Here is a 23,520-nt window from a genome sequence, read left to right as displayed (position 1 = left end):
AACTGACCTTTTCCAGTTCTGTGCCCACTGCTGAGCTTTCCAAATTTGCTGACATATTGAGTGCAGCACTTCAACAGTGTCATCTATTAGGATTTTAAATAATTCAGCTGGAATTCTATCACCTCCACCAGCTTTGTTCATAGTAATGCTTCGTAAGGGCCACTTGACTTCACACTCCAGATCTCTGTCTCTAGGTGAGTAACCACGCCATCGTAGTTATCCCGGTCATTAAGACCTTTTTTGTGTAGTTCTTCTGTGTATTCTTCTACCTCTTAATCTCTTCTGCTTCTGTTACATCCTTACTGTTTGGTACTGAACACAAATACCCTAGCTGCAAAAGGAAAACTCTAGAATTAAAATGCTAAATGGATAGGAATGGGAGAAAGCATCTGTCACACATTGATTTATATTCAAACATGAGGTTTGTTAGTATAAACTCAATGTAGTGAGTGCATGAAATTAACTTTTTACAGAAAATAGGATATAATGAATTAAAATATTCTGTCTGTATTATAAGTTGCTGAAATGCTAACCTTAAAATTGCTTTTATATTCAAAACGTGAGTGCAGGCTACACTAAAAATCAGTATTTGATCTGTAAGCCATGTGGGGTTTTTTTTGTTGCTGTTGTTTGTTTGTTTAGTAGAATAACAGTATTTTTTTAACTTAGACTCTGTTTTGAAGCTGTTTCAGAAATTGTTTGTTTTCATGTTTAATAGTACCATTGATAGACATTGTCTTTAATTTCAGAAACTATGCTGCAAAATCAAAGATTTACTGCATTTGTAATTAGTAAGAATATGTTGGAAGATTCTTTTTATGCTATCAGGTGATGAAGGTAGTTTCACCCATTAAAGTCATATTTTTGATCAGCTTTGTAAGAAGCACATTTCTTATTTCAGTGAAGCTTTGTTAATCATATATTTAAATGTGTCAAAAATATTTGATTTAAAAATAACCTATGGTAAAAACTTTTGAAATGAAAATTGAACTTTTGAAGTTCTCATTTTGGTTTCTAAAAGTTTTGTTTAAATGTGTGATAAATTACCAATATTTAAATATATCTACCTGTTACTTCGGTTTTCTTAAAAATTTCTCACATGTATGGGGTGTAATAAAAATTACTTTATTTACTTTTGTATGGGAAAGTTGGGAATTTTTATGGGAAGAATCACTAACCTTAACCTTTAAATAGGAGGAATCTAATATTTAGTATGTACAGAAAAGTTTGAAGGAGTATTTTTCTAGTTAACTAGGTGTATCAGCGTATTTACCAGACATTTCTGGATGTTTGTGTGTGTGCTGGCTTATGTTCATGTTTTCTATGATGTATCTCAAATTTAAGGAAAATCAGAGGGTATAAAATTTAGATCATTAATCATGGTATAAAAATTACATCTTCACTCCCAAACTAATGAAGGGTCTCAAAATAAACTTTCCTAAAATTACAGAACTCTGAAAACCCTTGCTTAAAGGTCTTGCAGCTAGTTGGTTGGGAAAGCCAAGAGTAGAACTAAATTTTCTTGATCTAGTCCCTTATTTCTCCTGTCCCCAAACTCGAACATGAATAAATTGTCTTTAGGCACATAATCACTCTGAAACAGTATAATATTATCTCTACTTTGAATGTATAGACTGAGTTACAGATAAGAGTTGAATGGTTGTCTAGGGAGATCCTCATAATATCTGGATTCTTTCTTTACCCTACAATTCCATTTTTAAAAACCCGGTTTCCCAGACTAAAAGCAAAAGATAGAAAGGGAGGGGGAGGAGAGCTTTTTAAGGCAGGCACATGGCCAACTGTATGAAGTGACCACTTCCATTGAGGAGGGAGATGTAAAGCTATAAAACCCAGACATTCCAATCATGGTAGCCTAGGGTCCTGTAGTGTGAAGGCACATAAATCCTCTGTGCCTTACAGTCCCTGGAGGGCATTACTGTATTAAAATATAGTGTAGTATTTGAGCATAATTATTCTGAATCAGTAGCAAAGGGAAAAATGTATATCGTTTAAGAAGGTATTTTCAAGGGCAAGATTACTGAAATGGCAAGGCTTAGCCTATAATGTACTTATTTACAAGCTGCTTTTGAAATTTGAAATTCAAAAATAATTAAAACACTTTCAGAAGTTTGGCACTGAAAAGAGAAGCTTCATTTCTCTGGCAGTTTTCTATATGGAACATTTCATTATTTCATTTCCTAGCAGTGCCAAATCAATTAGATGTTAATTGTAGTTGTTAAAGGCAGATCAGGATTCAAGCCTTTGACTTAATTAGTTTAGTTCAACCCAAGAAGCAACGCTAATTACCTTTACTTTGGTGTTCATTCGCAGCACTGCTTAGAATATTCTCATAACTGTCATCTTTTAAGGCTTTACACAGAAAAAAGGCAACATTGCAATGTAGTTGAGAGAGTGGACCCTAGAGTCACACTGCCTAGGGTCAAATTCTGGCCCAGTTATTTACTAGCAGTGCAGTTACCCCATCTGACCCAAGCTTCAGGGTTTTTTTGTGTAAAACAGGGAAGGTAATATACCTCATTGGAAAGTTGTGAGGGCTAAAGAAGCTAAAGCAATCAAGTCTTAGCGCAGTTTTTGGCACATGCTTAATAACTGATGGCCATTGTATAATTGTTATTACAAGGCCCCTATTAAGAATTTTTCATGTGGGAATACTAAATAATGATTTACTGTTTCTTATGGTGAAATGAATTGTTGTTTCCACATTTTGGCACATGATACAAATCATTTTAACTAACTTTGCAAATTATAAATATGCTTTCAGGTTTTACTAGGTGCTAATAAATGGATGAAAAAATTTATCACAAAAAAATCTGGTTTTACAGACTACCTGTTAAAGACAAACTCAGGCTTAATCAGACTGGAAGAAGCTACAAAGTATTTTACTACCTACCAAAACCTTAGCAACCTTTTAATATTTACATTATGTTTCAAACATGAGTGGCTTTTCTTATTAGTTTTTTGTTTAATGACATCACAAAATGCAAGCAGGATCCCATTTAATCCCCAGCTCAGTATAATCTGGTGTTTTTCATGTTCCCTGTTGTTAAATAGGCTGGAGCTTTATGGGCTGTAGGGTGTCTTTTCTGTATCCAGAAATTGGTCTCAGGCTGCTCACTACTGACAGACTGCCAAAGTCCCTTGGAGAAACTTGGTGACACTCATTATTTGTGAGTTTCAATGGAGCAATTCAAAGCTGCTGAGGAAAGAAACTACAGCTTATTGTGTGCGCCCCATGTGCTCTCTCACTGAATCCTATGAAGTGTAGATGGTTTTACCCCTTTTCCAAAGGAGGAGATTGAGGCCTGGAGAAATTAAATGAATTGATCAAGATCACACATAAGGTAAACGGCAGAAACAATATTCAAGCAACATCTATCTGCACATGTTCTTTTCACTACATTCCCTTGGCTTTCAAAAGGAAGTAATAAATTACTTTTTATACTTTGTATGTAGTTATATGTAAAGCTCCACCAGAACCAGTCAGAACTGTTTCCTTGTATGTCAACAACTGATCTATAACTTAGAGCTCTTTATGAAACCAGTTACATACAAGAGAGAAAAATGTGGTGCCCTATTCTGTTTGTTTTTGTTTTTGTTTTTGTTTTTGACAGCTAAAAAACCTGATCAGATTTCTCAAAGTGGAAGTTATGAGGAAGGCAGATTTTCTTTTTCTTTCCTTCTCTACCTCATATGGGGCTTAAGTTTTTTGAAAAAATCTTACTTCCTCTTGTCTCTGTACCTCTGTGGTAGGTGATTTTCTTCTTGGTTGGAGTTCAGAATATGTGCTACATGGGAATTTGAGCCTCTTCAAGGTTTTTTGTTTTTGCTTTTTAACCTTTTGTTACTGATTTGATTGCACTTGTCTTATTTTGCACATTCTTTGTGTAGAATCTTGATTCCTTATTTAAAAATTGGAATAGCCTTGGTCCTAATCACCTCTGGATAAACAGGATTTTGTTACTGAGCAGTAAATGTTTGCCAGGGAAAACAGGTAATTGGGGATAAAAAAATTTTTGTTCCTGGAAATTATCCTTTATTAAGATGAAATTATATTGTCCAGGCTCTGCAATTAAGTGGGCAGGCACTATTTTTTTATACAGCTACCTTCTTTTTTTTAAACAAGCTTTAAAAAACCCCTAAACTAGGATTGTGTCTTAATCATTTTCCTACCCTTAGTCTCTGATAGATAGTAAGTGTTTCATAAATGTTCATTGAATAAAGGGGATGATTTTCTATTGAGTGGCAAAAGTAACTTTTTAATCACACTTTTGATTAGAGGTCAAAGATTACTCAATTTGGCACATGAGAAGCTTGGTAGTAGGACTTGATGCTTCTCTTGATTCTGCCCCTAACTAAATATGTGACATTGGGGAAAGCCATTTAGTCTCTTAGCTCCTCAGTTTCTTTACCTATAAAAAGAGGCTCTATGGCTAGATAGATCTTGAAGGCACCTTTCTACATAAAATTGTATCATCTGTGATTGCTGCATTTAAAAAATTTAGAAATGGCTTATTAATATTTATGATTTAAAAGCTTCTTAGTGTGTAACCCTGAAATATAATAAGCAGCTGTAAGGGTATGTCACTCTTTCATGTTTTGAAGCAGGTATAAAATTGTTCCTATTTGAAGAAAAATATGGGGGGTGAAAATAATTGGTGAAAAGTTACTTTTTAAAATTATCATATCTAAAGTAGCCTGTATTTAAGAATAGAGTTTTGTTGTAGTAAAAAACAAACCAAAAAAGAGCTATGAACAAAAATGGGTGTTCTCTCTTTAAAAGTAACATAAATGTCTAATGCATATGAAACTTCATCCATTGGGTTTCCGTTTGTGGCTCAGCTGGTAAAGAATCCGCCTGCAATGCGGGAAACGTGGGTTTGATCCCTGGGTTGGAAAGATCCCCTGGAGAAGGGAAAGGCTACCCACTCCAGTATTCTGGCCTGGAGAATTCCATGGGCTGTATAGTCCATGGGGTCACAAAGAATAGGACATAACTGAGTGACTTTCACTTCACTTCACGTCACTATAAATTGAAGAAGCACAAATTAAGACAGCAGTGAATACTTTTGCCTATTGAATTTTCTAAATATTTTAAAATAGCACTCATTTTTGTCAAGGTTATTAAGAAACAGAGATGAAGAGTAATGGGAGAGTAAATTGGCACAACTGTTCTAGAGAGCAATTTGAGAGTTTCTCCAAACACTGAAAAGCCTGTATACTTTTGAGCTGCATTTCCACTTCTAAAGAAATTTGTGGAAGAGTACAAAATTATATTCATATTAATGCTAATTATAGTGTTATATGTCTAGGAAGACAAAAGATACAAACTCAGATCTCTTGGTGGTAAGACTATGGGTCACTTTAATTTTCTTCTTTACTTTTTTATGTTTTCTACATCTTCTGTATGTATAGAAGAGTTTTCTAATTGACAAAATATATAAATGTTTTTAAAAATATGGACTTGCCTTTAATGAGTGTGTAGAAGGATTTCCCTTCTCATAGCCACTATTCAACACCTTCTTGCTTTTATTTCTGAACAGGTATCCAGGAAAAGTTGGGATTTCGGCATTAAAGGTAAGTTGTGCTTTGTGAAAGTCATAAGTGTATTTCTACAAATCGCATACACTTTTCATTCATTTTTCTCTTTTTTATGTAATTCCTCATTTTTTGCTTTTGCTTTCTATTATTTTTTGCTAAGTAATATTATCATTGTATCTTACTTGAGGTGTGATTAAGTATTCTAGAAATACCTAGTTAAATACTGTACTATAAGGAAGGGACTGTAAGTCTTTTGTAGATTTCTACCCATTTTTATTTGGTTTATAATTTTTAGAATAAAGGAACACTTGTATTTGTGCGTGTGTATATTTTATAAAGTAACCAAAACACTAGTATGTTTATTATGGGCACATGTATTTGGTATCATAACCTCATATAAAAATCAATCCTAGCCTTATATTCAAGCAAAGAAATTTGATACTGAGAAATTATGCCAATGAGAACCATTTTAAATACAAGAATATCACCAAACAGAACTATTTACATCAAATAGAATATATACTGTATGTGTATGTTTGTATATGGTAGTGTTCGTGTGTATGTCTGTACATATGTATGTATAATCTCAAACATGCTATAATTTTTTTTCAGTTCCAGTGTCTCTACCTTCTATTTATATACATTGGATACTGATATCTTTGATAAATTATGGGATATTCATATGGAATATTCTGTACAGTGGTTATGAATGAATTAGTTATATACAATAACATGGATGAATTTCAGCACCATGGTGTCGAGGTAGGGGGGAAACAAGTCACAGAAAAATATGTGCAGTAAGATTCCATTTATATTCAGCTCAAAACATGCAAAACTAAAGCATATATTGTTTAGAGATACAAGCAGAATAAAATTAAAGAACAGCAAGGAATGATAAACACAAAGTTTAGGATATCAGTCATCTCTGAGGGGGGAAAGAATGTAATGGAAATGGAGAAAGATATACAGGAGACTTGAAAGCTAATAATAAGACTTCTTTTTATTAACCTGAGTACTTAAAAAAGGTTATATCATAATTCTTTAGTCATTATATGTTATAAAAATCCTTTTATATTAGCTATTTAATAAAACCATTTAAAAAATAATACATGGACATGGTTAAAGTTCACTCAGTGCAAAAAGAAGATGGTTGAAATTGTAGCTTTCCTCCCATTCCTCACCCTCCACCTCCCGGTCCCCTATCCACAGACTGTTGCTGATTATGCTTGTAGATTTTAAAAGCCACTTAGATCTTAAGATATTTTTAGGTTATCACAAATAGGTTTGGGGAATTTATTTTATCTCAGTAATTATAGATTGTCCTTAGCTTGAATAAAATTAGGTAGAAAATGTACATATTTAGTAAATAAACATGAAGTTAGATATTTGTTTCTTTTTTTTACTTTTTATATTGAAATAATTATGGAGTCACAGAAAGCTGCAAAGATAGTACAGAGAAGTCCTTTTTATCCTTCACCTATTTTTCCCAATGGTTATGTCTTAATTATAGTATAATATCAAAACCAAGAATTTATACTGATGTATAAGTATATAGTTCTGTGTCAGTTTATTACTTGTGTATATTTGTGTAACCAGTACCACAATCAAATGAGATTTTATCACCACAGAGATCTTCCTTTATAAAGTCATACCCACCACCTCCCCCACAATCATCCCTAATCCCAGACAACCACTAATCTGTTTTCCATCTCTATAATTTTGTCATTTGAGAATGTCCTAAAAATTGAATCATATAGTATGTAACCTTTTGAGATTGGCTCAGTTGATCCATCCAAGTTGTTGCCTGTATCAATGGTTTATTCCCTTTTGTTGTTAAGTAATATTCTATGATGTGGATGTACATGGGTTATTGAGTGCTTATTGTGTATAACAGCATATCTGTTGATATCTTAAGCAATCTAAAGAAAAGTTTGATATAGTCCCGGCTTTTGATGACTTACAAGCTCACAGAAGAGAGCTATATATAAGAAGGGATAATAGATGAGGTATTGATATTTGTAGACTGGAATAGATCTTAAGTACTACAAGGAGTTTGGAGGGGGAATGGGAAGGTAGAGCAATGGTGAGGGCAGTGTTACCTGGAATAGCAGAGAAAAGTTTTTGGGAGGAGTTAGAACTTGTGTTAGGCTTTGAAAATTGGGAGATATTTACATAGGTAGATAGAGAAAAAATGGGAAAGCATTATATGTTAGGCGCAGCCATGAAATTAAAAGACGCTTACTCCTTGGAAGGAAAGTATGACCAACCTAGATAGCATATTCAAAAGCAGAGACATAACTTTGCCAACAAAGGTCCGTCTAGTCAAGGCTATGGTTTTTCCAGTGGTTTTTATGGATGTGAGAGTTGGACTGTGAAAAAAGCTGAGTGCCGAAGAATTGATGCTTTTGAACTGTGGTGTTGGAGAAGACTCTTGAGAGTCCCTTGGACTGCAAGGAGATCCAACCAGTCCATTCTAAAGGAGATCAGTCCTGGGTGTTCTTTGGAAGGAATGATGCTAAAGCTGAAACTCCAGTACTTTGGCCACCTCATATGAAGAGTTGACTCATTGGAAAAGACTCTGATGCTGGGAGGGATTGGGGGCAGGAGGAAAAGGGGACGACAGAGGATGAGATGGCTGGATGGCATCATCGACTTGATGGACGTGAGTTTGAGTGAACTCCGAGAGTTGGTGACGGACAGGGAGGCCTGGCGTGCTGCAATTCATGGGGTCACAAAGTGTCGGACACGACTGAGTGACTGAACTGAACTGAATAGTATGAACTAAATAGTATGCAAAGGAGAGAATTTGATGGGAGTGTTGAAAGACTGGTGTGACCAATGTAAACATTTCAGTGGTGGAATGTTGGAAAAATAAATTGGGGCCATATTTCCATGAGTCTTGAATGTCAGGTTAAGAAATATGGCCTTTACACTATGAAAGACAGTATGGAGATTCCTTCGAAAACTAGGAATAAAACTGCCTTATGACCCAACAATCCCACTACTGGGCATATACCCTGAGAAAATCATAATTGAAAAAGACATATGTATCCCAGTGTTCACTACATCTCTATTTACAATAGCTAGGACATGGAAGCAACCTAGATATCCATCGACATATGAATAGATAAGCTGTGGTACATATATATATATATATATATAATGGAATATTCCTCAGCCATAAAAAAGAACACATTTGAGTCAGTTCTAATGAGTTGGATGAACCTAGAGCCTATTTATACAGAGTGAAGGAATTCAGAAAGAGAAGAACAAATATTGTACATTAAGGCATGTATGTGGAATCTAGAAAGATGTTACTAATGAGCCTACTTGCAGGGCAGCAGTGGAGACGCAGACATAGAGAACAGACTTGTGGATACGGAGGGGGAAGGAGAGGGTGGGAAGAACTGAGAGAGTAGTGTGTGAAATGTGTGAAATAGATAGCCAGTGGGGGTTTGCTGTTTGACTCAGGAAGCTCAAACTGGTGCTCTGTGACAACCTAGAGGGGTGAGGTGGAGAGGAAGGTTCAAGAGGGAGGGGACATATGTATACCTATGGCTGATTCATGTTGATGTATGGCAGAGACCAACACAACATTATAAAGCAATTATCCTCCAATTAAAAATAAATAACATTTTTTTTTTTAAATCTGGGCTTTAAAATTTTAAAGCAAAAGAGTCTGATGGAGAGATGGGGTTGATAGGAATGTATGGATGCATATGACAACTATTTGAGTTTCCTGAGTTGTTTTTTTTTTTTTTTTCTCTCCTCTGAAAAAAGAATGGCGAGCTCATCTCTCAAGCATTTTTAAAATTTCACTTTAGTCACAGTTAATAACTTCCCCTTCCTCACTACTAAAACAGAAGTGACCTGAATTTTTTAGTAACTAACATTTTTAGCTTAATGTTCTTTAGTAGATAATAATGAAGATTTCTTTGAGTATAGATCACCTTTGTACAAATGGTTTGTGAAACTAGGTCCTTTGGTGGTGAGCTTTTTAAAATTAAAAAGCTCAAATCTTACAACTGAATACTAGGAGGGTACAAATGGCTCTTTAATATCCAATATAAATGGAGGGAAACAATGGTGTGAATGCTGGAAATTGAATAGAAAAACCATACCTTTTAAGAAAGCATGTTTCTCAGGTTCTGATAGGTAGGAGTTAGAGAAATGGCCTGATGGTGGGAACCGGGATTTAGTTGGTACTGTGCTTTTGTAATGGGGCAGCCCATCTCCAAAAGAAGGTAATAACTGAGGACTGTCTCAAGTCTAGCTAAGTTGATGTTGGTTGTCTGCAGGCACATGCTTGGCTTCCATTGCTTTGTCATCAGCCTGATTGAAGTGCTGGGGGAAGGGCCTGGACATTAGACCTTACTAAGGAGAGAATCATAGATGACTATATACTAAATCAGATTTTACTAAGAAATCTAGTTAACCTCTTTAGAGATCAGATCATCTGGTAGATACAGTATCACTCCTTAAAACTAGGACTTAGCAGTTGTTTACCTTATAGGAGTTGATATCTTTCAAAAGTTCAAGAGTTTTTTTAAAGCCAAATAAAATAGAAGCCTAATCACTTCTTGGCAGTTTTGGTCTCTGATCTTTGTAAGTACTTAATTAAATCAAATTAAATTGAGGTACAGGAATTATTGGTATATATTTTTCTTAGGTTAACTTAGGGAAAATATCTGTGGAATTAAGGTAGTACAGTGCTTCTGATTTCCCTACTAATAATGAACAGTTATTAGAAGGTAATTGGAGGAGGACATGGCAACCCACTCCAGTGTTCTTGCCTGGGGAATCCCATGGACAGAGGAGCCTGACTGACTACAGTCCAGGGGGTCACAAAGAGTCAGACACAACTGAAGGGACTTGGCACACATGCATGCATGCAGTTAATTTGTAGGACAGTTGAAGGTGTTTCTCTAATACGCATGAACTGTTCTTAACGATCATCAGCTTTTAAGAATTAGCTCTCATCTTGTCACCATGGCTATTTTAAAGTAGTCAGTGAAGACTTTTCTAATATAATAACGCTTGAGCTATAACACTAAGGATGGTAAGGAACCATCCAGTTGGCCAAAGTATAATTCTGGGATTATGATGGGAAAGGGAGGCGATCAATATAGATGTGAAAGATGCAGTTCAGTTCAATTCAGTCACTCAGTCTTGTCCTACTCTTTACGACCCCATGGACTGCAGTACGCCAGGCTTCCCTGTCCATCACCAACTCCTGGAGCTTATTCAAACTCATGTCCATCGAGTCGGTGATGTCATCCAACCATCTCATCCTCTGTCATCCCCTTCTCCTCCCTCCTTCAATCTTTCCCAGCATCAGGGTCTTTTCAGATGAGTTAGTTCTTCTCATCAGGTGGCCAAAGTATTGGAGTTTCAGCTTCAGCATCAGTCCTTCCAATGAATGTTCAGGACTGATTTCCTTTAGGATGGACTGGTTGGATCTCCTTGCAGTCTAAGGGACTCTCAAGAGTCTTCTCCAACACCACAGTTCAAAAGCATCAATTCTTCGGTGCTCAGCTTTCTTCACAGTCCAACTCTCACATCCGTACATGAAAGTGAAAGTCACTCAGCTGTGTCCGACTCTTTGTGATCTCATGGAATAGTCCATGAAATTCTCCAGGCCAGAATACTGGGGTGGGCAGCCGTTCCTTTCTCTAGGGGACCTTTCCTAACCCAGGGATTGAACCCAAGGCTCCCACATTGCAGATGGATTCTTTACCAGGTGAGCCACCAGGGAAGCCATCCATACATGACTACTGGAAAAACCAAAGCTTTGACTAGATGGACCTTTGTTGGCAAAGTAGTGTCTCTGCTTTTTAATATGCTGTCTAGGTTGGTCATAACTTTTCTTCCAAGGAGCAAGCGTCTTTTAATTTCATGGCTGCAGTCACCATCTGCAGGGATTTTGGAGCCCCCCCAAAATAAAGTCTGTCACTGTTTCCCCATCTATTTGCCATGAAGTGATGGGACCAGATGCCATGATCATAGTTTTCTGAATGTTGAATGTGAAAAATGCAGGCAGGAGCCAAATCATATTAGGTGCTCATAGACTATGGTAGAGTTTAGATTTTATCTAATACTTCAAATTCCCTGAAACAACTTTTCTCTTGAATAATCTATATAAGATTGGTAGTATTTCCGAAATGCTGGGAGAAATTCAATGAAACAAGTTTTCAGCTTGAAGATATTGGAAGTCCCACAGTCCTACAGAAATATATCTAGCACATTAAATCTTTAGCAATATAATAATCTCTGGAGTAGAGAGACTATCGGAGCCTATCCTGATATTTGTGTAATTGCTACCTTAATATGTACGTATATCCTTATATAACTTAGGTCAGTTAAAAATGGTTATATAGTGACTTTCTGACAAACTCTGTGATGGACGCCAAGAATTATGAAATTTTTTTTCTCAGTGTCAGTAGTAGCATTTAAATTCCTGCACTTCTATAAATGTAAAGAAAATTTAAGATGGAAAAGAATACTGTGTTACGATTTGCAAATGTATGATTGTCTTATTTTACCCAAATTTTTTCCAGCAGAAATGCAGGATCCATTTCTACCTTCTTTAACCTCCCAAATATATATATATATGTACGTATGTGTATATGAATGTATACGTAGATATATATGTATTTTTGGTGGGTTTAATTTTCTTCATCTGTTATTGTTTTGGGAACTTCATTTAATACCAGTTAACTTTTGATTCCTTTTATCTGAAGCATATAGAGTTTCCAAGAAAACAACTCTCTGAATATGGTTTGCCACATTTTCCATATTTTTGGAGCAATACTTTGGGAAAAATAACAATTCTGATTCAACCCTTTGCTTAAATTCATAACCTTTTTGACCTGCAAAAGTACTTAGTAGTTCTTATATTCCTGTACAGTTTTTTAATGTTAAAAAGTTAGGTACACTTTAAAAGAAAATAGCCTATTACAGTAGAAAAATAGAAAATTGCTGATTGGTAACCTTCTTATGAAAATTAAATTGTCCCAATTGGCATAAAATCTCTGGGAATCTATACCCAAACGTCTAAGCCCTTTATGGGCCTTTGATTTATTAATGCTATAATTTCTAATTTGTACCTATTTTAAACAGAGTTTTAAAAAGAGATGTCATCATTTGGTTTGTTCTTTTCTTTTGAAAATAGGAAACAGAGAACTCTGCATACAAAGTTGGAAATGAGTCCACTGTACAAGAACTGAAACAAGATGTATCTAAAAAGGTTGGTAAGATAAAATGTCAGTATTAATTTAGCAGATGTCATATTTATATGGTATATTTAAAGTGGAAATTTTTTTTATATTATTTTAGCATAGTACCCTGTACATGCTGGATGTTCAGTAAATGTTCCTTGAATCTGTTGAATTTGATTTAAAGCACATTATACTTTTTAGAAGTCATTTTGTAATCCAACTAATTGGTAATTTATCTTTGAATCAGTATTTTGAAAAATGTTTTATAATGTATTTCTGTTTTTCATACTTGTATTTTTGTTAGAGTAAGCCATAGCTACTCTTGAGGTTCGTAACAAGAGGTAAAGGTATTGAAAAGCTTAGTGCAGCTTTTAACTCCTAATGTCTTGAGGAGTTAGAGGTTACAAGAAGTCATTACTTTAGTAGTACATTTGATACGTTTTAAGGAATTGATGATATGAACCTTCAGAGGTTGATTTACTAAAAGAGACTGAGCATAAGATAAAAATGTTGACAATGGGTTGTTAACAGTATTGGGATAAAGACCAAGGAGAAAGAATGGTGTGTGTTCATTCATTTATATAAGTTTTGAGTGTTTTCTGTGCCCCAGGCACTGTTCTAGCCAGTGGATTTCCAGAGACCAATGAGATGACACATCTACCCCAGAGTTTCTCAACAGCAGCACTTTGGGATGAATAATTGTTTGTTGTGGAGGGAAAGGGAGACTGTTCTGTACATATTAGGAATGTTTAGCAGCATTCCTGGCTTTGACTCATTGGATGTCAGATCCCAACCCCCACCCACCCCTACCCCATCTTGGCAACCAAAAATGTCTCCAGACATCACCAAATGTCTAGGGGAATGGTACTAGGCACAATCACCACCCCTAAAGATTCATTGTTGCACCCTTATGGACTTCAGAAAATTAATGGACTACAAATTTTAATATTGATCCTACATTTTCCTTTGGGCTTCCCTGGTGGCTCAGCAGTAAAGAATCTGCCTGCAGTGCAGGAGACCTGGGTTCGATCCCTGGATCAGGACGATCTCCTGGAGCAGGGTAGGGCAACCCACTCCAGTATTCTTGCCTGGAGAATTCCATGGACAGGGAAGCCTGGTGGGCTACAGTTCATGGAGTTGCAAAGAGTCAGATACAACACAACTGAGTGACTATAACTAAGTATAGTTAGTAGCCCCCCACCCCCAAAAGTGACTTTTTAAGGAGAGTTTAAAAGCTGAAAAAAATAGTGAATACTATGGGGACAATAGGGCTTTCCAGGTGGCTCCGTGGTAAAAAATCTGCCTGCCAGTGCAGGAGATACAAGTTTGATTCCTGAGTTTGGAAGATCCCCTGGAGAAGGAAATGGCAACCCACTCCAGTATTCTTGCATGGAGAATCCCCATGGGCAGAGGAGTCTGGTGGGCTACAGTCCATGAGATTGCAAAGAGTCAGACACAACACGACTGAGTGACTATAACTAAGTATAGTTAGTAGCCCCCCACCCTCAAAAGCTACAGTCCATGGAGTCACAAGAGTCGGACACAGCTTAGCAACTAAACCACTACCACCACCCTCAAAAGTGGCGTTTTAAGGAGAGTTTAGAAGCTGAAAAAATAGTAAACACTATGGGGCAATAGGGCTTCCCAGTTGGTTCAGTAGTAAAGAATCTGCCTGCCAATGCAGGAGATGTGGGTTTGATTCCTGAGTTGGGAAGATCCCCTGGAGGAAGAAATAGCAACCGCTCCAATAATTCTTACCTGGAGAGTTCCATGAACAGAGGAACCTGGCAGGCTACAGTCCATGGGGTTGTGAAGAGTCAGACACAACTGACTGATGATGCATGCACACAGGGCTATATAGAGTGAGTCTTAAGACTCTAGGTATTAGTTTTTAAGTTCTAGGCCATTCAGGTAAATTAAGTGTCCAACATTAATGATACAGGGTATGGAGTTATGTGCTGGATCAGGACACAATCCCTGTCCTCAGTAACTTACATTTTAGTAGAATAAATTAGATGAACACAAAACTGAATGTAATAAGTATTCAAATAAACTCTCAAACTATTATAGGAAAACAAGAGAGACTTTACTTTCTGCTTGAGGATAGGAATGGGGAAGGAGGAAGTAGCATCTGAACTGGTTCTTGATGGATGGATAAGATTTGGGCAGGCAGAGATGGAAGAGGAGAGGCATAAACAAAGGCGTGGAGATGAGGAATGTGTGGAATGTTTGACCATGAGTCTAGAAACCAAATTTAGGGCCAGATTATGGGAATGCCTCTTATGTCATGCTAAAACATCTGGTTTTTATTTTATAGTTGCTGTGAAAGGAATGAGTTTTTCGAAGCAGGAGGGTGATAGGAAACAAAGTTTTGATTCTCACCGTTCTTTTGCTCATTCCCTGTTTGCTGCCTCCTGAAACCCAGGGGGAAAAAAAACAGAGCTAGGTACTATAAATAGGTGCTATGGGAGCATATCAAGAGGTAGAAAACATGGGCCTTGCTTTCCAAGTGTAGAGAAAATATTTTATACAGAGTTAGCTCATGTACTACTCTGCATTTATTATATTCTAGTTCATATTATAATGAACAGTAAGACTGATAGGAGTTCAGAAGAGGAAGAGATTGTCTTCAGGTAAGGGCTGAGGGAAGGCTTAAGACTTTCAACCTTTTTTTAACCCCTCTGATGGCGTAGGCCTTTTCACTTTGCATAGTTATCATTTGAAACCTTTACATTCACCTCATCTCGCGGTGCCCACTTGGGTCTGCACACTTTTAGCAGATAACCTTGCTTTCCATTGCTTGTAAGTGTCAGAGGCTGTGCTGTGCTAAGTTGTTTCAGTCATGTCTGACTCTTTGCGACCCTGTGCACTTTAGCCAACCAGGCTCGTCTGTCCATGGGGATCCTCCAGGCAAGAATACTGGTGTGGGTTGCCATGCCCTGCTCCAGGGGATCTTCCCGACCCGGGGATAGAACCAGCGGCGCCTGCATTGCAGGTAGATTATTTACTGCTGAGCCACCAGGGAAGCCCATCAGAGGCTAAGAAGCCTAAATTCACTCCTTTCCGTCATCTCGAATTTCCCTCACTGCAAATTTTCATCTTTTACCTCTTTTTCATGTAATTCCTGAGAATTTAGTATTCTTTTTTTTTCCTGTCCAAAGTAGAATGGTATAAAGAACACTGGACTTTTGGAGAAAAACCTGGATTTCAGTTTTGACCTTGTAGTTTACTAGCTGTGGGACCTTGGGCAAAATTCTTAATGCCTCTGTCTCAGATTCCTGCTTTTGTATGGTTGTTATGCAGTTGCTGAGTCATGTGCATCTCTTTTGACCCCATGAACTGCAGTACACCAGGCTTCACTGTCCTTCACTATGTCCTGTAATTTGCTCAAACTCATATCCATTGAGTGTATTGAGTCCATTGAGTGATGCCATTCAACCGTCTCATCTGTTGCCCCCTTCTCTTCCTGCCCTCAATCTTTCTCAGCATCAGGGTCTTTTCCAGTGAGTTGGCTCTTCACATCAAGTGACCAAAGTATTGGAGCTTCAGCTTCAGCATCAGTCCTCCAATAAGTGCTCAGGGTTGATTTCCTTTAGGATTGACTGGTTTGATCTCCCAACAGTCCAAGGGACTCTCCAGAGTCATCTCCAACACCACAGTTTGAAAGCATCAATTCTTCTACAGTCAGCCATAAATGGTCCAATTCTCACATCTGTACATGACTACTGGAAAACCATAGCTTTGACTGTGTAGAACTTTGTCAGCAAAATGAAGTCTCTGTCTAGGTCTATCATAGCTTTTCTTCCAAGGAGCAAGTGTCTTTTAATTTCATCGCTGCAGTCACCATCCACTGTGATTTTGGAGCCTAAGAAAATAAAATCTGCCACTGTTTCCACTTTTCCCCCACCTATTTGCGATAAAGTGATGGGACCAGATGCCATGATCTTAGTGTTTGAATGTTGTATTTTAAGCCAGCTTTTTCACTCTCTTTCACCTTCATCAAAAGGCTCTTTAGTTCCACTTCACTTTCTGCCATTAGAGTAGTATCATCTGCATATCTGAGGTTGTTGATATTTCTCCTTGCAGTCTTGACTGCAGCTTGTGATTCATCCAGCCTGTCATTTCACATGATGTACTCTGCATATAAGTTAAATAAGCAGAGTGACAATATACAGCCTTGTCCTACTCCTTTCTAAATTTTGAACCAGTCTGTTGTTCCGTGTCTGGTTCTAACTGTCGCTTCTTGGCCTGCATATAGGTTTCTCAGGAGGCAGGTAAGGTGATCTGGTATTCCCATCTCCTTCAGAATTTTCCACAGTTTGCTGTGACCCACACAGTCAAAGGCTTTACCACAGTCAATGAAGCAGAAGTAGATGTTTTTCTGGGTGGAATTCCCTTGCTTTTTCTATGATCCAGTGGATGTTGGCAGTTGGATCTCTGGTTCCTCTGCCTTTTCTAAATCCATCTTATACATCTGAGATTTCTTGGTTCACATACTGTTTAAGGGTTTTGAACATTACCTTGCTAACATGTGGAATGAGTGCAATTGTGCAGTAGTTTGAACATTCTTTGGCATTGCCTTTCTTTGGGATTAGAATGAAAACACCTTTTCCAGTCCTGTGGCCATTGATGAGTTTTCCAAATTTGCTGACATGTTGAGTTCCACACTTTAACAGTATCATCTTTTAGGATTTGAAATAGCTCAGCTGGAATTCCATCACAGTCACTAACTTTGTTCGTAGTGATGCTTCCTAAGCCCCACTTGGCTTCACACTCCAGGATGTCTGGCTCTAGGTGAGTGACACCTTTGTAGTTATACGGGTTACTAAAACCCTTTTTGTACAGTTCTTCTGTGTATTATTGCCACTTCTTCTCAGTCTCTTGTTCTGTTAGGTCCTTGCTGTTTCTGTCCTTTATTGTGCCAATCTTTGCATGAAATGTTCCCTTGGTATCTCCAATTTTCTTGATGAGAACTCTAGTCTTTCCCATTCTGTTGATTTCCTCTGTTTCTTTGCATTGTTCACTTAAGAAGGCTTTGTTATCTCTCCTTGCTGTTCTCTAGAACTCTGCATTCAGTTGGTTATATCTTTCTCTTTCTCCTTTGCCTTTTGCTTCCCTTCTTTTCTCAGCTATTTGTAAGACCTCCTCAGACAACCATTTTTATTTTCTTGCATTTCTTTTTCTTTGGGATGGTTTTGGTCACCATTCCCTATACAGTATTACTAACCTCCATCCATAGTTCTTCAGGCACTCTGTCTACCAAATCTAATCCCTTGAGTCTATTTGTCACTTCCACTGTATAATAAGGGATGTGATTTAGGTCATACCTGAATGGTTTAGTGGTTTTCCCTACTTTCTTCAATTTGAGCCTGAATTTTGCAATAAGCACCTCATGATCTGAGCCGCAGTCAGCTCCAGGTCTTATTTTTGCTCATAGAGCTTCTCCATCTTTGACTGCAAAGATTATATAATCAGTCTGATTTCAGTATTGACCATCTGGTGATGTCCATGTATAGAGTCATCTCTTGTGTTGTTGGAAAAGGGTGTTCATTATGACCAATGTGTTTGCTTGACAAACTCTGTTAACCTTTGCCCTGCTTCATTTTGTACTCCAAGGCCAAACTTGACTATTACTCCAAGTATCTCTTGACTTTTGCATTCCTATCCCCTGTGATGATAAGGACATCTTTTTTTTTGGTGTTATTTCTAGGTCTTACAGGTCATCATAGAACAGTTCATCATCAGCTTCTTCAGCATTAGTGGTTGGGGCATAGGCTTGGATTACTGTCATGTTGAATGATTTGCCTTGGAAACAAACAGAGATCATTCTATCATTTTTGAGATTGCACCTAAGTACTGCATTTTGGACTCTTCTGTTGACTATGAGGGCTACACCATTTCTTTTAAGGGATTTTTGCCCACAGTAGTAGATATAATGGTCATCTGAGTTAAATTCTCCCATTCCTGTCCATTTTAGTTCACTGATTCCTAAAATGTTGATGTTTACTCTTACCATCTCCTGCTTGACCATGTCCAATTTACCTTGATTCATGGACCTAACATTCCAGATTCCCATGCAATATTGTTCTTTACAACATCAATCTATAACTTTCACCACAACACACATCCACAACTGGCATCATTTCTGCTTTGGCTCAGCCTCTTTATTCTTTCTGGAGCTATTTCTCTACTCTTATCCAGTAGCATATTAGACAGTGACCTGATGATGTGGGGCTCATCTTTCAGTGTCATATCTTTTTGCCTCTTCATACCGTTCATGGGGTTCTCGAGGCAAGGATACTGAACTGCTTTGCCATCCCCTTTTCCAGTGGACCACGGTTTGTCAGAACTCTTCACCATGACTCATCCATCTTGGGTGTCCTGCACTACATGGCCCAGAGCTTCATTGAATTACACAAGGCTATGATCCACGTGATCATTTTGGTTAGCTTTCTGTGATTGTTTTTGTTCTGGAGGCTGTGAAATTGTAGTTTTTGCTTCTTCTATCTGCCTTCTGATGGATGAGCATAAGAGGGTTGTGCAAGCTTTCTGATGGGAGGGACTGGCTGTCTTGCTCTGATGGACAGGGACATGCTCAATAAATCTGTAATCCAATTTTCTGCTGATGGGTGGGGCTGCTTTTGTCGAAGGGAGATAATCTAGTTACCTCACAAAAGCTGTGTAAAGATTGAATAGAAAATGTGTGTACTGGATCTAATACACAGCAGACCCTCTTCTCCAGAACTTATCTTCCTTTCCTTTGGCACATTCCCTTCAGCTTATAAAAATGCTGGAGCACTTTCTTGAACCCTCTTCCATGTGTAGCCAAGCTTTTTGAGAACATAGACTGTACTGGCTGTCCCTGCACCTCTTTTTTAAAAGATTTATTTGTTTGTTTTTGGTTGTGCTGGATCTTTGTCACTGCACACTGGCTTTCTCTAGTTGTGATGATCGTGAACTACTCTTCATTATATGCGCATTGCGGTTGCTTCTCTTGTTGTGGAGCACAGCCTCTAGGGCTCATGGACTTCAGTGGCTGTGGCATGTGAGCTCAGTAGTTGTGGTGCACTGCACAGGCCCACCTGCTCCACGGCATATGGGATCCTCCCAGGACAGGGACTGAACCCCGCATCCCCTGCACTGGCAGGCAGACTCCTAACCACTAGACCACCCGTGATGCCCTTCACCTCTTATTCCTTCTTGAACCTACTATAATCTGGCTTCCATTACTTCTAAAGGACTCAGTGCTCAGTAACTACCTAATTCACAAATTAGATGGAGTCTAGTTAATATTTCTCTGGTGAAAGTAAGGTAGATCTAGGATAAAAATTTGAAGATTGACAAAAAAATCATATATAGAATATGCTGCAAAATCAAGGATGAATATTATTGAATGACATACTATCCAGTTCAACCTGGCACAAATTTGTAGTAAATCACATCAGGATAGTTTCATGAGACATTCTGTTAATTTTCTGGAGCCAAAGAATTGAGAAAGCAGAAGTCATTTATGGCTCTGTGGTAGAAAGATAAGTGAGTGGACTGGGAGATTTAATGTGTTAATGATGACAGGACTGAGTAGAAAATATATTTTCTTCTAAATATTGGTAGAAGTAACAGAACGCCTGCCTGTATTTTTCAACTATAGATAAGACATAAAAGGGGAAAAAGGCAAGATGAGCTGGGTATTTGAACTGTTGATGCTCCTGACATCTCTTTGCAGAGCAGGGCATTAGATGTAGTCTGTTTAAGAACTTTCATGTCTCTGGATCTACTAGCTTTTCATGTTCAGGCCTGAGTTCTGAGCTAAACAGCTTAAATTCTTATACAACGTGGTTTTCATTCTCATAGCTTTGTTAACTAGACTCAAACCAGCAGGCTATTACTGCAACTAACTTGGCATAAATATGTAAATAAACTATGACATGAAGCATCTGAATATAAATTTAGGTTTAAACTTTTTTTTACAGGATTGATTGAATTTTTGTGATTACATGAACTAACACAGATTCCTTGTTATAATGATTAAGAGTACAGTTTCTGGAACCAAGCTCCCTACATTTATACCAGTTTCATCACTTACTAGCTTTGTAACCTTGAGTAAATCTCTCTGACTTAGTTCCCTCATTTGTATACTGATGATAGTAAGAGTGCTGTCTTATAAGGTTGTTATAAAGATTAAAACACATTAAGTGGTAAGAACATTGCCTGGCACATAGTAAGTAAAATATAAATGATTAGCTAATATTATGTTCTTGAAAATCATTTCACTGTTTTTTTTTTGTATTTTATTTTATTTATTTTTATTTTTTACTTTACAATATTGTATTGGTTTTGCCATACATCAACATGAATCTGCCACGGGTGTACACGTGTTCCCAATCCTGAACCCCCCTCCCACCTCCCTCTTCATACCATCCCTCTGGGTCATCCCAGTGCACCAGCCCCAAGCTTCCTGTATCCTGCATCGAACCTAGACTGGCGATTCATTTCTTATATGATATTATACATGTTTCAATGCCATTCTCCCAAATCATCCCCCCCTCCCTCTCCCACAGAGTCCAAAAGACTGTTCTATACATCTGTGTCTCTTGCTGTCTCGCATACAGGGTTATCGTTACCATCTTTCTAAATTCTGCTTTTTAACCTTTCATCAGATTATTGAAAGTATTATTGAGGAGAGTCAGAAAGTAATACAGCTTGAAGATGATTCTTTGGATTCCAAAGGAAAAGGACAATCTGATCAGGCTACTGCCAGTCCTGTCACAGCTGGAACAGAACTTAGCAATATACCTGGACTGTTAGCCATAGATCAAGTACTGCAGGAAGATTCCCAGAAGGCAGAGAGTCAGGATGTATCTGAAGAAACTGAATTAGAATCAAAACGGTGTTTTCCTTCTGATGACACATGTGAGAAGCCAGTAGATGAAACCACAAAGTTAACCGAAATAAGTTCAACTGCACAGCTTAATGTGCCTGAAACTGTAACAGAAGTGTTGAACAAGGAAGAAGTGGAAGTCAAAGAAAGTGATGTTCTAGAATCTGCATCCTCACACTCCTTATCTACAAAAGATTTTGCTGTAGTGGAAGAAGTTGCACCTGCCAAACCGCCAAGACAGCTTACTCCAGAACCTGATATAGTAGCTAGTACAAAGAAGCCTGTTCCAGCACGCCCACCCCCTCCAGCTAACTTCCCACCTCCTAGGCCCCCACCTCCATCTCGACCTGCTCCACCACCAAGAAAAAAGAAGAGTGAATTGGAGTTTGAGGCTCTTAAGACACCTGATCTAGATGGTAAGTATTAATTGAGAAACAACTATCTTTGTGGGGAGTTTGGGGAGTTGAAACTTGACCTTTCTGATTTTTTTTTTTCAATTTATGCTGTATTTAGGCAATGGCAACCCACTCCAGTACTCTTGCCTGGAAAATCCCATGGACGGAGGAGCCTGGTGGGCTACAGTCCCTGGGGTCGCTAAGAGTTGGGCACGACTGAGCGACTTCAATTTCACTTTTCACTTTCATGCATTGGAGAAGGCAATGGCAACCCACTCCAGTGTTCTTGCCTGGAGAATCCCAGGGACGGGGGAGCCTGGTGGGCTGCCGTCTATGGGGTCGCACAGAGTCGGACATGACTGAAGCGACTTAGCAGCAGCAGCAGTAACCACATTGATGACCAAGTTATAAAATGTATTTTAGTAACAGAAAGCCAAAATGTTTACATTGGTATTGTTACATTATTGTAATTAAACATTTCAGCAGACTTTCAAATCTGTTAACCATTGGAGAGCCAGAGTGGCACAGTAAAAAGAACATAGGATTTGGACTTAGGATTTGAATTCAAGCCCCAGATCTCTTCATGTATAAGGTGTATAGCCTTGAGGAATTTAAATAACTTACTTGAACCCTGGTTTCCCCTTATATAAAAAGAGAGTAATGAAACCACTTTTCTCGTAGAATTGTTCTAAGAATCAGATAAAGATTTAAGCACTTCTAAGCTATGAATAAGGTCATATAAGTGTTGGTTGTTGTTGTTATTATTATATTATTATTTTTGCAGTTCCCAAAGAGAATATTACATCTGATACTCTCCTAACTACAAACATGGCTTCAGAGAGTACAGTCAAAGATTCTCAGCCTTCTCTTGATTTGGCAAGTGCTACCAGTGGAGATAAAATAGTTACTGCCCAGGTTGGTGAATATGTGTTATATTTGATACAGGCTCTCAACTTTCTGCAACTAACTGGTTTGTTGATTGTTGAACCTTCTTTCTTCTCCAGGCCAAATATTTCCTTGTCTCCAAAACCTGGCTACCATATCCCTTGTCCAGCTCTGCTACTAAGTAGCGGACTGATTCTAGCAACCTATTTAACATCTGAGTCTGAAATGGCTCATTGATCAAATTTGGGGAAAACCTTCCTTGAAGGTTTCTTGCAAGATTGAAATGAGCTAAAGTATGCCAGGTACCTGGTATGTGTGTTCAAAAAGTGACAGATGCTGCTATATGTAGTATTTATTAAAAAAAGCAACTACCGTCTTCATTTACCTGACTTATAATGGTCAAAGGACTTCCCAGGTGGTGCTAGTGGTGAAGAACCTGCCTGCCAATGCAGGAGACATAAGGGATGAGGCTTCTATCCCTAGGTCAGAAAGATCTCCTGGAGGAGGGTATGGCAACCCACTACAGTATTCTTGTCTGGAGAATCCCATGAACCGAGGACTGTAGGGTCGCAAAGAGTCATACACA

At 38.0% G+C, this 23,520-nt stretch overlaps 1 protein-coding gene across 1 annotated transcript in view; it reads left to right on the top strand.

Annotated features, from left to right (window-relative positions):
- Positions 1-23,520, top strand: part of WDR44 (WD repeat domain 44) — a 93,558-nt gene that overhangs the window by 23,396 nt on the left and 46,642 nt on the right. Inside the window, exons 2-5 of the mRNA XM_086388273.1 lie at positions 5,562-5,595; positions 12,731-12,805; positions 21,434-22,070; positions 22,834-22,964. Of these exons, the coding sequence (XP_086244399.1) occupies positions 5,562-5,595; positions 12,731-12,805; positions 21,434-22,070; positions 22,834-22,964 (877 nt within the window). The remainder of the gene's footprint in view (positions 1-5,561; positions 5,596-12,730; positions 12,806-21,433; positions 22,071-22,833; positions 22,965-23,520) is intronic.

This window comes from Bos grunniens, chromosome X, assembly GCF_055505025.1.
Source record: "Bos grunniens cultivar Pamir isolate PY7600 chromosome X, Bosgru_T2T1.0, whole genome shotgun sequence".
NCBI lineage: Eukaryota > Metazoa > Chordata > Mammalia > Artiodactyla > Bovidae > Bos > Bos grunniens.
This window is presented reverse-complemented; position numbering and strand designations above follow the sequence as displayed.